This window comes from Caretta caretta, chromosome 6 (genome assembly GCF_965140235.1).
Source record: "Caretta caretta isolate rCarCar2 chromosome 6, rCarCar1.hap1, whole genome shotgun sequence".
Lineage (NCBI taxonomy): Eukaryota > Metazoa > Chordata > Testudines > Cheloniidae > Caretta > Caretta caretta.
This window is the reverse complement of record NC_134211.1, coordinates 56,440,435-56,453,126: the sequence shown is the minus strand read 5'-3', so window position 1 is coordinate 56,453,126 and position 12,692 is coordinate 56,440,435. Positions and strand designations below refer to the sequence as shown.

Below are 12,692 nucleotides of genomic sequence, written 5' to 3'. Positions count from 1 at the left end.
GATGTGCTTCTAGTTATCCCCTCGGACCACATGGTTGTGTTACTATTATCCTCTCCTCCAATGGTCTGTGACACTCACTCATTTCATCTTGTTTTAAGGGCAGGAACCATCTCTTTTATGTGTCTGTGCTGCAGAAACACACAACCGGGCCTGAAATGGGGCCTCTGGGTACTACTGGGAAAAATGCTGGATTCCTTAAAGCTTCTTATGGGCCTGTAATTTTATACCAGGCATAACGCCAGATGGCAGTGCAGGCTTGTACGATAAGGGATTTCTCTGCCCTGCATGCAGACGGACAGAAAATCCAGCCCTTACTTACTAGTTACTCTGAACTATAATCTCCCTGCATTTTGATGGGGAAGGGTCCTGTTGAAAGGCGAATGTGCAGCTCCTGTTCATGCTACTGGCTGCACTTGTATAGATACTGCATATTTAGCACATTAACAGCTCTGGTACCTCAATAGCCAAGACGCCAATGGTGAGAGCTCCTGCAAGGTACACATAGGTTTCGAAGGAGTTCAGGATCACAGTGTAACAGCCCTAGGAAAGAATAAACCATTGTGAAAAACAGACAAGCAGCAGCCCCGTTTCTTCTACAGACATTTGCTTATGACCCTTGTTTGTGTACCTGATGCATGTCAGACCCAGAAACCAGATACATGACCTCCAGTCAACAGACAGTGAATAACAGAGACCCACTCCATGGGGCCTTTAGGGAGGACAGCCCTTGGAGGCTGAGGCTGCAGTTGACGGGAGATGGGCTTGGCTAACAGAGCCATAACCCATCGCTAACCAACACTGGTCATAACCTTCAGCAGGGCAGACAAGAGTAGCACTGCAGAAGCCTTCACACTGCAGCAGGGATAGGACAAGTTGAGATGGGAGGATGGACAAAATCAGATAGTACAACACTGGGTGGCTTCCATTATTTAGGCTGGTTTGCTTGAGGCTTCATTTTACAGCAGTGATTAGAGGAGGGGACCAGGAGTCAAGGTTCCTGGGTTCTATTCCGAGCTTGGACAATAATTCACTGAGCAGCCTGGAGCCAGTCACTGTCTCTGTTCCTTAGTTTTCCCATCTGTAACATGGGTCAAATCATACTTACCTAACATTCTCCTGAGAGAGTTAATGCTTGTTAAGAGCTTTGAGATCCTTGCATACATGGGAACACTGAAGTGTAAAGTAAACCTTATCATCCTAAAAGTTATTTATTGTCATTCATATTAATTATTAGTACGATGGGAAGCACCTGTAAAAGCTCCAGTAGAGAGAAGAACTCTGCTGGGAGGCACCAGTTTATCCAAATCTCAGTTGTGCTAGCCCACAAAATCCTTCAGCAAACTAGCAAATTTCTGCAAATGGGTTGTGTGAAAAGAAACAGGGACATCAGAGTCTGTTCCGTAAAAACGTCCTTACCTCCTACTGAACACATACACAAATGTACACTCACATGTGCACTCATCCATGGACACATACTCTCTCAGTGTACACCCACCCACACATCCCCGCAAGCACACCCTCCCTCGCTCTCCATGCACGCAGACAGACAGAATCCTGGGCTGTTTTAATCACCTAATTTTTATCTTCTTCAGAAATGGAAAAAAAGAATCAGTGGCCTTACTGAACATGTCATGGATTCTGGTCTCAACCAGACCTTCCGAAATAAAGAGATGATGTAAAGGTCATCTGGGTGAAGAAAAATGAAAAAATCTCAAACACCCATGGGGAGCACATTGCAAGCAAAACTGCTGCATGTCCTTTTCAAGGGAAACCGTGCAATGAGCCATAGTTTGGCAAAGACACTTGCAAGTCAAAGACTGGGGACAGTGGATGGAGTGCACACATGCATTTATAGAGCGCGTCTTCATGCATTGCTGTATCTGACAGCACTCTACAAGGGCTCAAGTGCTTTCTTTATTAAGTCCTTTGGCTAAAGGGCAGGGAACATCATTTTTAGTGGCAAATAACTTAGTGTGTGTTAACTGAGAGATCTTTCTCCCTTCTGGAGATAGGGACAAAGTCTTCCACCATCCTCTCGTTTCAGTATCCCTGACTCTCAAGGGCCTCATATTGTAGTGACCTTGCCTACCACCTGCTGTGGCTCTCTCCAGAGTCCATCAATGGTGCTTCCCTACATTGGCCAAAAGAGCTATTCTGCAAGCCCCAGAATGAGATCTCTGCAATACGACAATACAAGGCAGTGTCAGGAAACCACTGGACCACTCCATCCTACTGGGCTTTGGATGGCGTTCTATACACATTAGTTGTTAAGAGACCTTGGAGCCAAAAGATGCATCTATACAGGGAGAATTAGAACGGGTTTATCAGCAGCAGTGCAAGTGGCAGTGTAAACAGGGCTCAGGTGCTTTTACCACTGTGTTATATTTCCTCAGCCTGGACTGTACTGATTTTTATACTGCAGCTAGTACCTATGGCCGCTACACTAGTGCAGGAGTTATTATGCTACTGGTGCCAACTTTTCTAGAGCCGACAAGGTGCTACAAACAGTTCTTGTCTGACTTCCAGCTCGCAGAACTGAGCATCCAACCTTTTGGGTGCTTATTCAAACACAACTCCAACTTTGACCTGAGGGTCTCCCGTAGCCAGGGAGGCCGAAACAATTTGTATAGTGGGGGTGCTGAGAGCCATTGAACCAAACGGTAAGCCCTGTATATGATGGAAACCACTTCAAACCAGGGGGTGTGGCAGCACGCCTCGCTCTAGCATCTATCCCCATAGCGCCCTTTGAACGGCCCCTGCTGCTCGGCAGGGTCAGCATGCCAAGAAAAGTTTTCAACACAAACTAGGCCAGCATCCGCCTAGCAGCTCTGCTTGCCAAGAACTTGACTTTGGTCCAGGAATGTTTGAGCTCAAACAACATTCAAAGAACCTCCCTCCTCCTTTACTGGTTAGGACTATTTCTGACAGTTGTCTCATGTGCTCTTTCTCCAGTCAACATGTTACACTAACACACACAGAGTAACAAGAATCTCCCTTTCCAAAGGATTGAGATGGGAACGTATGGACTCAATATGCTCCAATGACACCACAAACCGAAATGCAACAATAGGAAGAGAGACATTTTTGGTGTCCTCTTTAGCCCTGTTTGTCAAGATTAATGTCTTTTCCCCTCTCGAGTGTTTGTTGCTTCTCTCTCTCCCTTGTGTGCTTGAGGCAATCAGATCTGGCAGAAGCAGCGTTGCAGCGTCTGCTACGATCTCTCACCCAGACGGGGGAACAGCTCACAGACTGGTTCTAAACTAATCTGCCATCTGCTGCCAAGTGCTGGCAATGGAACCAGTGCTGCTTAGACGAGGGAGATGTGGCGGCAGTCTCTCATACAGTTCAATTGTCCCATTGATGCTGGGTGAAAACCAGCAAGAGCCAGCCAAAGTACAAGTCGTTTTGCTGAAAGTTTTTTGAAACATGACGGTTTTGGGTAAGTGTAGGGTGCATATTTCTGTAGGGGTGGGGACAGGGTAGGGAGTCTGGATTTGGCTAACCAGAAGGCTCAGTAAAGTGTAGGCCAGAAAAAAGTGACATTATACTGAATGTCCTTGTTAAAATTTGGGCTGATGGAAAGTGCTGGACTGAGAGCCTGGGAGAGTGAAATAGTCTGTTTATCTCCAGAACCAGAATGATAAGGGCACAACAATGCAAGCTGCTCTCCCCCCACTCTGCCAATGCGCTTATCTCCTGCATTGGAGGGACCATCACCAGTGATGAGAGGGCACTTGAAACTCCATCGCCCATTCAATCTTCACCTCTCTGTTGAAAGGGCCAACAAGTGACCATAAGTTCTGATTGTAGACATGGTTTCTTTGTGGTGTTGACATTCCCCTGGTAGGAACAAAACTCATTCCAAACCTGGGTCACTAAACAGCTGACAGATGGCAATGATGCTCAGTCACTAATGATCTAGGTTAGGATTGTATTTCATTTCTGGGTGTCTTGCCATCTATGCAAAAAGAGCAACGCCTGATTCTGCATCATGTTCAAGAGCATTGATTTGGGGTTTATTTTTAAGCAAATAACTGCATAAATGGCCCTTTCCTGAGTTTTGTGACCCATCAGACTCTGTGCAATGTAAATAGCAATAACAATGAGAGAAGGTGAAAGAATCAAATACAAGAATCAAGTTTTCAGCTGCAGATTTAAGGCTGGAAAATGCAACAAAAAGCTACATAATCCTTTGACTCCAACTCTCTTCATCCATTAGATTTGGGGAAATATGCAAATTGCTATTGATGACACAAAGTCGTGCTGCTGCAGTATATTTAAAGCCCATGGAGTGAAAGGACACTGTCAAAACAAGACCCAGGCTGTACACTGATACCGAGAGCTGGCAGGCAGTGTAAATGCATTGTTTATTTAGGTATTTAGGAATGTTTAAGATCTGAGTTATGGTCACCATGAAAGGGACCCATAAACCCCATCAGCTTCCATACCATAGTCTGTTTAAAGCTCAGGGTGAAGCACCTGTCAGCTCCGGGATTATTTCCCCTCACCTGTCGGTTCTGGTACGTGTCTTTCCCCATGAGGCAGTCCTCCTTGCTGACAAATGCCCCATCCCGGGTCTGGAGCTCTCGCCGGCAACAAGCTTCCGGTACCACATATTCTGAATGGAGGAGTCGAAAATGAGGAGCTGTTTCAAAATCTTCTGGCCCATTCACTCCACAGCAGCCAAACTAGGGAGGGACACAGGAAGGACAGAAATCCATAGGTTCCATATTGTCACTTCTGAAAGGAAACACCACAAATCCTTTCCAAGTCATGATTTTGTGGGGTGTGAAGGGTCGGTGTTCAGTGAAGGGAGAGTGAGGGCAATGTGGCTGCATTTGTGTTTTTATCCTGGCACCTCTTTCATCCGTTGATCTCAAACCACTTTATAAAGTATCATTATCCCGAGATGGGGACACAGACACAGAGATTAAGGGCCTGATCCAAAGCCCGCTGGAAGTCTTGCTGTTGACTTCAATGGGCTCTGCATCATAGCCAAAGCTACATGCTCAAGATCACAGAGTGAATCAGTAGCAGAGCACAGAATACAATTCAGGCTCCTTATTTCCCAGTCCTCCCTGTGGCTGATATCCAAGATGCTGCTGCTTCCTCCCATGCCAGCTCTAATGCACTAGACGATTCACTGAAGGGCCACTGCAAGCACTCAAGTGATTTGCTGCATCTACCACCTTTCAGGCTGCAACAAGTTTAAACGTTTCATGCATAAAATGTAAACTTCTTCTTTAAATTCCTGAATCAGCATTAAGGGCAGCTCTCTTCTTTCATTTTAAAACTGAATTGAAAGCTGTGGAGACTGATGTCATGTATTTATCTGCCGAATAGGCACAGAATGGGTTGTACTAATGCAAACTTTCCACAAACACAGCCCTTACTTCCTGCAACTGGAGAAGAGAGTGGGGGACAACTTCTAGTAAAGGAGAGGGGAATTCAGACTTTACAGCAATCCTTGACTTCCCCGCTTACCGTCCCAATTAAGATGGCCAGTACTTCCATACTAGTAATTAGACTATAAGCCACCTGAAGAAGAGCTCTGTGCAGCTCAAAAGCTTCTCTCTCAAACCCATAGAAATTGGTCCAATAAAAGATATTACCTCATCCATCTGGTCTCTCTAATATCCTGGGACCAATATGGCTACAACAACACTGCAAACTATCAGCCACCAACTCATTTCACCGGGGCCATTGAAAAACCATGAGATAGTAACAACTTTTGGCCCTAGCTGACCTAACCTGGATTTGAAGCAGAATCCTAGAGGTGAAAGGGTCTGCAGTGATGGCCCATCCCCAGCACCATCCAGCTAGCTGACTGTCTCCAATACTGCACTCTCCCTCTTCTGCGGGCAGCTCAAATACTACATCACTTTTACAAGGGGTTGTTGCTGGTAGAATTTTAATCTAACTCCTAATTGATAAATACAGTCCAGATTGGTTTGTATGCAGCAATGTATGCTTCACAGCAGACAAGCTTAGGCTATAGCACGGGGGCAATGCTTCCCTTTATATTAGTGACAGAGCTAGCTGCCACCAGGAGATTCAGGAGCAAATCAGCTTACTGTGATCATAACCGAGTTCCAGGTGGAAGAGAAGACATCAGTCTCATTGTTCCCCTGATAGTGCTTCTTTAGCTCCTTGGTGAAGTATTCTCTGGTCAGCTGAAATACACAGAACACAAATTACTGCCAGCACCTCAATTCAAAGTACTCTGGTGATGCTATTATTCATTACAAATCTAAGTGTAGATACGAGATCCTGTGCAGTTAGCACCTGACAGAGTAAACTAAAATTATTTTATAAGTCAGGGATTCCCTGCTTTGGTGCATGGACATCAGCTTGGCATCCTTTGACAGTGAACAATGCATCTGCTGCCCAATTAGAAACTAAGGGCCCAATGTGAGGTGGTGGTGCTTAACACCTCCATAAAGGTGCTGAACACCTGCAACTCCCATTGGCTTCAGTGGAAGTTAACAATGCTCACCAGCTTTCAGCAGGCTCTTGCAGGATCAAGCTGTAACAGATCTGCCCCTCAGTTCAAACCACAACTACAGGCAAGTATGAAGATGAAGCCTGCAAGGGATTAAGAGCCTAATGCAGTGGTGGGCAATCTGTGGCCCGTCAGGGTAATCTGCTGGTGGGCCGCGAGACAGTGTTTACATTGACCGTCCACAGGCACGGCTGCCCGCAGCTCCCAGTGGTCACGGTTTGCCGTTCCCGGCCATTGGGAACTGCGGGAAGTGGCAGCCAGCATGTCCCTGCAGCCCACGCTGCTTCCCGCAGCTCCTATTGGCCGGGAACGGTGATGTGGATGGTCAATGTAAACACTGTCTCATGGGCCACCAGCAGATTACCCTGATGGGCCGCGTGAGGCCTGCGGGCCGCAAGTTGCCCACCACTGGCCTAATGCAATGCCCCATGAAGTAATCTGGTTTCTTTACATTGACCTGCGTGGTGGCTGGATCAGGCCTGAAAAGAGTTCATGCTTTGTGTGGAAAGCCCATTACGCATGCAGGGTTTAGATGACACTATGTGCATGGTGTGTGCAAGGGCTGGACAGTTGTGCATGTGGAAGGGTCTTTATGCCTGACGATACTGATTGGCATGTGAGTATTTTGCACCCAATGCTCCCTTTGTTGTGCATTCTTCTGCATCTTCAGTTTTACAGTCAGTGGTCATGCTTTTATAAAATGTAGGGGAAACACTGACATCTATAAAATGCTGGCTGCACCTTAGCATTATCCATGGTGAATGGCACTTGTTCGCTAAAACCAGCTGGACTTGTTTAAAATTAAAAGTTAAAAATTGATTTCTACATATATTTTTAAGTTAACATTGTCTTTTAATTTTTTTATATATGGAGCTATTTAAAAGTGCTTCATATAACAAAGAGACACTAAAGACACTAAAGACAGATCTGAAAAGCCACATAAACACAGCAGTTAAATCTACCAGACCTTGGAAAATTCATATCTGAAAGGCATGATTCTCCTCTCATTTACACTAGTATAACTCTCCATTTTTCTTCAGTGGAATTACTCCAGATTTTTCCAGTGTGAGTAAGATCAGAATGACACCCTAATATTGTACCTTCTGTGAACAAAGATGGATATAAATCCGGGTAATAAAACGCAAAGGGTCACTGTCAACTTTAACAGTAGATATTAGAAAACGCATTTCTTTGTCTACTGTACTAACAATGATCCAGAAAGAAAGAATTTTAAAAATCCACTTTGCATTTCCACCATTTATGTTTATTTTTTACATTTCCTTCAGCTTGGGCAATGAAAATTAGTAAAATCAGGTTTATTTTTGTTTATCGTAAAACAGAAAAATTATAATAATAATTTCCCTCAAAGTATCTGTAAAACAAACAACAACAACAGAGACCTTGAAACAATCAAATCCTATGTTTAGTTATCACCTTTTTTCTGAGGAACAGTAAAAATAAAGTTTTAAAAGTCTGGTTAAACTGAAAACTCTGAGGCATTTTATAATCCTGCTGTCATTTCATAATAAAAATTTTAAGGGATCCTTTTTGCACCATTAAGTCTTGTCTTCGCTCTCTCTCTCTCTAAAACCTCAATTCTGCATTGTGATCCACACAGGCAAGACCTGTCTGTCAGCCCAGAGCTCCACTGATGTCAACAGGGCTCACATAAGTACAGCTGTCTGACCCCGCCTCATATACTACAGGATCAGGGCCCAAGACTGTAAGCCCTTTGGGAAAGGGACCACTTTGTTTTGTGCACTATTCAGTGTCAAAATGCACTGTGGACGTGAAACAAGCAATTGTAAATATAATAAATAAAAATAGCACAAGTCAGTTTGCTTTCAGGTTCTACGTGATGCAGTGTGGAAGTTCCAAACATTGTAGGGGTGTGTGCATTTCTTTAAAAAAAAATCAATGGTTTCACTGGAACTTTATGACAAAACTTAATGGAAACTTTAAGTGAAATTCTGACCCCACTGAAGTCAGTGGGAATTTTTCTATTGTCTTCAGTGTGGCCAAAGTTTCACCCTTTTATTTTTGTTCCCTGACAGGTTTTGTACAGGCCAGTTTTAAAAATCTAAATGATGAACTAAAATATAACTTGACTCTGAGTACCATTTTCTAAAATTTAAGAGTCCCATTGACTTTCTGTGACCTGTAGGCTCCACAAGATGGGATTCCAAGGGGGACTTTGCTGCCTAACTGCCACTTTAGGCACCAAAGTCCAACACTGAGGTGCCACGGGCATTCACAAAACCCCTGCTCCGCTGCTGCATAACTCTATAGGCATCTAAAATTCTGCCATTAAAATTCCAAGGTGCCTAAATTTTGGCAGCTGGGCGTGTGCCCAGTCAGTCAGTCCTGACACCGCCCAGCACCTTGGAGCCTAACTTATGCCTAAACTCCAGCGCGATTCACCAACTAGGTGTCCCCCGCCTGTCTCGCCTGTAGGGCCCGATCTGGTAGGCATGCTGTCAGCACAGCTAAACCCTCACCAAATAACCAGGAGGAGGAGGAAGTGGTGGTATCACCCTCCACAATACACTTTAGCCTTGTGGTTAGAGCATGCATCCAGGATGTGGAAAGCTCAGGTTCAACTCCCCATTCCCTCTGCTTGATGTGGAGCAGGGATTTAAACTTGGGTCTCCCTCATTCCTAGGAGTGCCCCCCTAACCACTGGGCTACCGGGTACTCTGGCACAGGTCTCAGTCTCTCCTGTTGAAGCTGTTCCTCTGTGGATAAACCAATATTCATTGGGCCAGATAAAGAATGATTCTGTAGCCTAGTTGTTAGGGCTTCATCTAAGAGGTGTGAGGACCAGCTTCCAGTTCCCGTCCCAATTACTGTGTAATTATTTGCATTACTTGAACAGCTTCAACAGGAAAAAATGAGAGAGGTCTCAACATTGCAGTATCTAAGTCCCTCTTGTGAATCTGACTCCTGGACTTAGGCTAAGACACTTATGTGCTTTTGAAAATCTGAGTGCCACCAATCACACAAGATATGGATTTTCCCTTGAGAAACCAGCACATTGGGAATGGCTGGGTTAGAAGGTGCAGAAACCATATGCTCAGCACTCTGCTTGCCTTCCCTTCTTTTGCATGATTTACCCACCCAGGCGCTTATCCTAGGGAGACAGCAACACCAGCTTTTTATTGGGGCTTGTCTGTTTCTTAAGTGCAGACTTTGAAACTAATATTACAGTTGGTAATAATCCCAACGGGCTGCCTTTGGCTGGGTCTGAAATGAAAGAGTCATTTGAATATAAAGTGAAACCTTTAGTTTGACAGGAGTGATCCCAGAGGAAATTGTTCAGAGTTTGTGTGTGATTTTTATGAGGCTTGGCCTAAAACAAAGCCCAAGGCTAGACTGGGGGCATGTTTTCCAGAAAAATAAGCAATTCCCCTTTGTGGCTGTTAAACTGTAGTTTGTCTCAAATGTCCGAAGTTCAGATAAATGTTAAAGATGGGGCTGCATGAGTGACTTTCTTCTTTAAATAAATACATAAAAACATAATAAACAGAATAAAAGTCAACAAGATATTCCCAACCCCATATTCATTTTCCCCTTTGTCTGAGGCTAATAAAGGAGCCAATGAGGTTTCTGTACCTCGGTGTATGATACCATGAGCTATTCAGATGGAACAAAGGCCCTAACAACAAGATTTCTCTCTTACATAGTGCTTTTCTTCCATGGAGCTCAAGGTGCTTTGCACAGGAAGGTAAGCATCATTTTTCAATTTGAGGGAACTGAGGCACCAAGAGCTGAAGTGTCTTGCACAAGGTCAAACAGCAGTACAGTGGCAGGGAATAGAACCTAGGGATCCTGACTCCCAGCCGCGTGCCTTATCCACTAGCCCACACTGTCCCTACTGCATTGCCTTTTTGCCCAACGAGGGAATTTGTTGACTCTCTAATATGGGTGCTAATATATTATCGCTAAACACAAACGCACCTTGCAGAGAATGAAAGAAGCTCCATGTGGAGCTGTTACCCAAAACACACTAAACCCAGTCTTTAAAAAAAAAAAAAAATCAAGAATTCCATCAGTGTTCCTCCCACCAAGGCCTCAGAGGGGCAAAGAAGAAGCAGGTCCTATGCCCAAGACAAGTCACCTTTGGTTTGGGCTGTGTTTCTCTCTCAATTTATTGTTCATAGAAGGAACTGATCATCGTATGGAGTAATATAACCAGCACCCAGATGAAACAGAGTGCTGCATCTTCACAAACCTCCTTCCCCCACTACCCTCCGAGGAAACCGTGAGGCTACCTGGAACAGGTGAGGGAAACAAATCTCATGACTGATTGCCATGCATTTCAGCATCCACTTCAAAGCTCCCCTTCTTGTCTCTCAGACCATGTCTCTCTCTAGCCTCTCTCCTCCTCTAGCCCCAGTTCACTCTGTCCACTTCACACAGTTCTCAATGCGAGTGAGGTGAGAGCCTTCTCCTCTGCTACTCCTGCTATCTGGAACACCCCCTCCTCTCTCCCCACCTCACTGACTCTTCATCTCATTTCAAATCTCAGCAGAAAACAACTCTTTCCTCCCTCGTCTTTGATTCTTCATTTCTTTTCCTCCCTCCGCTATTAATTATTTAACACTCTAACTGTATTATTTAACTCAGTAGAGCGTTCTGGGAGCTAGTTTGCAGGCAAGATGCGATACAAGATAAAGTTGTATTGCACTCTGTCTGGAAAGTGAGCAGTTGGGAGTCTATCCATTACTTCTGTGTCACTGGATGCACCTAGAGACTGTGTTCAGACAGAGTAGAATGCTGACTACAACAGCATCACACAACTTAAGGAGTTTCCAAGAAAAGCCACTTGCTTGCATCTGCATTCCACGCTGCAGTGTGGAAAGTAACCAGGATAACTTTTTAACCACTTGTCTCTGAAATGAATTATTTTAACAACATTGACCTTCACTCCTAGATCTCTGCTACCATGTCTGGGTTGTCCCATCATTTGTACATGCTTCAGTACTAGAGAGAAAAGGTATCTGAGCACCATCTTACAGAAACGGTTCAAATACTTACTTCCAGACATAGTTTCAAACAGAGATCAAGCCTTGTCCCTCTGGCAGGCAGGCTGTCCAGCCACCCAGCCTTGGGCTAACCCATAGACCATTGGTTCTCAACCTTTCCAGACTATTGTATCCCTTTCAGGAGTCTGATTTGTCTTGCATACCCCCTAGTTTCACCTCACTTAAAAACTACTTGCTTTACAAAATCAGACATAAAAATACAAAAGTGTCACAGCACACTACTACTGAAAAATTGCTTACTTTCTCATTTTTACCATATAATTATAAAATAAAATGATTGGAATATACCGTAAATATTGTACATACATTTCATTGTATAGAGCAGGATAAACAAGTGATTGTCTATATGAAATTTTAGTTTGTACTGACTTTGCTAGTGCTTTCTATGTAGCCTGCTGTAAAACTAGGCAAATATCCAGTTGAGTTGATGTACCCCTGGAAGACCTCTGCGTATCCCAGGGGTATACATACTCCTGGTTAAGAGCCACTGCCACAGACAAAAGCCAAACGAATCACAAATAATTCCCAAACCACAGAATGCACAAGATGGGGATGTTTAAAAAAGTACAACAGAAAAATAGGCTTTGTTGAGAAGAAGCCTGAGGAGGGAACAAACGAAGAGACCTTGCAAGCTAAGTTTAACACATGTACAGCTGTCTCCAGTGACTCCGTGTCTGTGAATGGGCAATGGGTAGAATTTCTGAAGTTCTTCCCAATTTCTTGTTCATAAACCACTAACTTGCTGCAGTAGGAGATGTCCACCTCTAGAAACTGTAGGTTTTCTAAAAGATTTTTCATGCCTCAGCTGGCCATTTTGATGGAGGTTTCATCTGGTTCTTGTTACTTCATAGACAGATTTTAACACAATAACCCAATTCAAAGCCAACTCTATCTGAAATAACCAGCTAATGGGCTGATCTTGCAAGGTAGTGAGTATCCTCAACTTCCGATGGCTTCATTGGGGGTTGAAAGCACTGGTACGTGGCCACATTGAGCCCTAGAGGAATACAAACATGCTGACAAGCCACAGTAGGGGGCTGCTCCCATCCAGTGACTCTCACTGGCGATAATAAATTACATATGCACAGCCAGAGAGAACAGAGCTAAGAATCTGCTCCTGCAGTCATGGAACTCACGCTGAGGTT

General features: G+C 44.3%; 1 protein-coding gene across 9 annotated transcripts in view; it reads right to left on the bottom strand.

Moving 5' to 3' along the window:
- Window positions 1–12,692, bottom strand: part of TSPAN18 (tetraspanin 18) — a 178,311-nt gene that overhangs the window by 5,813 nt on the left and 159,806 nt on the right. For all 9 annotated transcript variants that reach the window (XM_048853422.2, XM_048853420.2, XM_048853423.2 and 6 more), the window contains 3 exons: window positions 6,075–6,173; window positions 4,509–4,688; window positions 457–540 (listed from right to left, as the gene is read on the bottom strand). In XM_048853422.2, coding sequence (XP_048709379.1) covers window positions 457–540; window positions 4,509–4,688; window positions 6,075–6,173 — 363 coding nt within the window. The remainder of the gene's footprint in view (window positions 1–456; window positions 541–4,508; window positions 4,689–6,074; window positions 6,174–12,692) is intronic.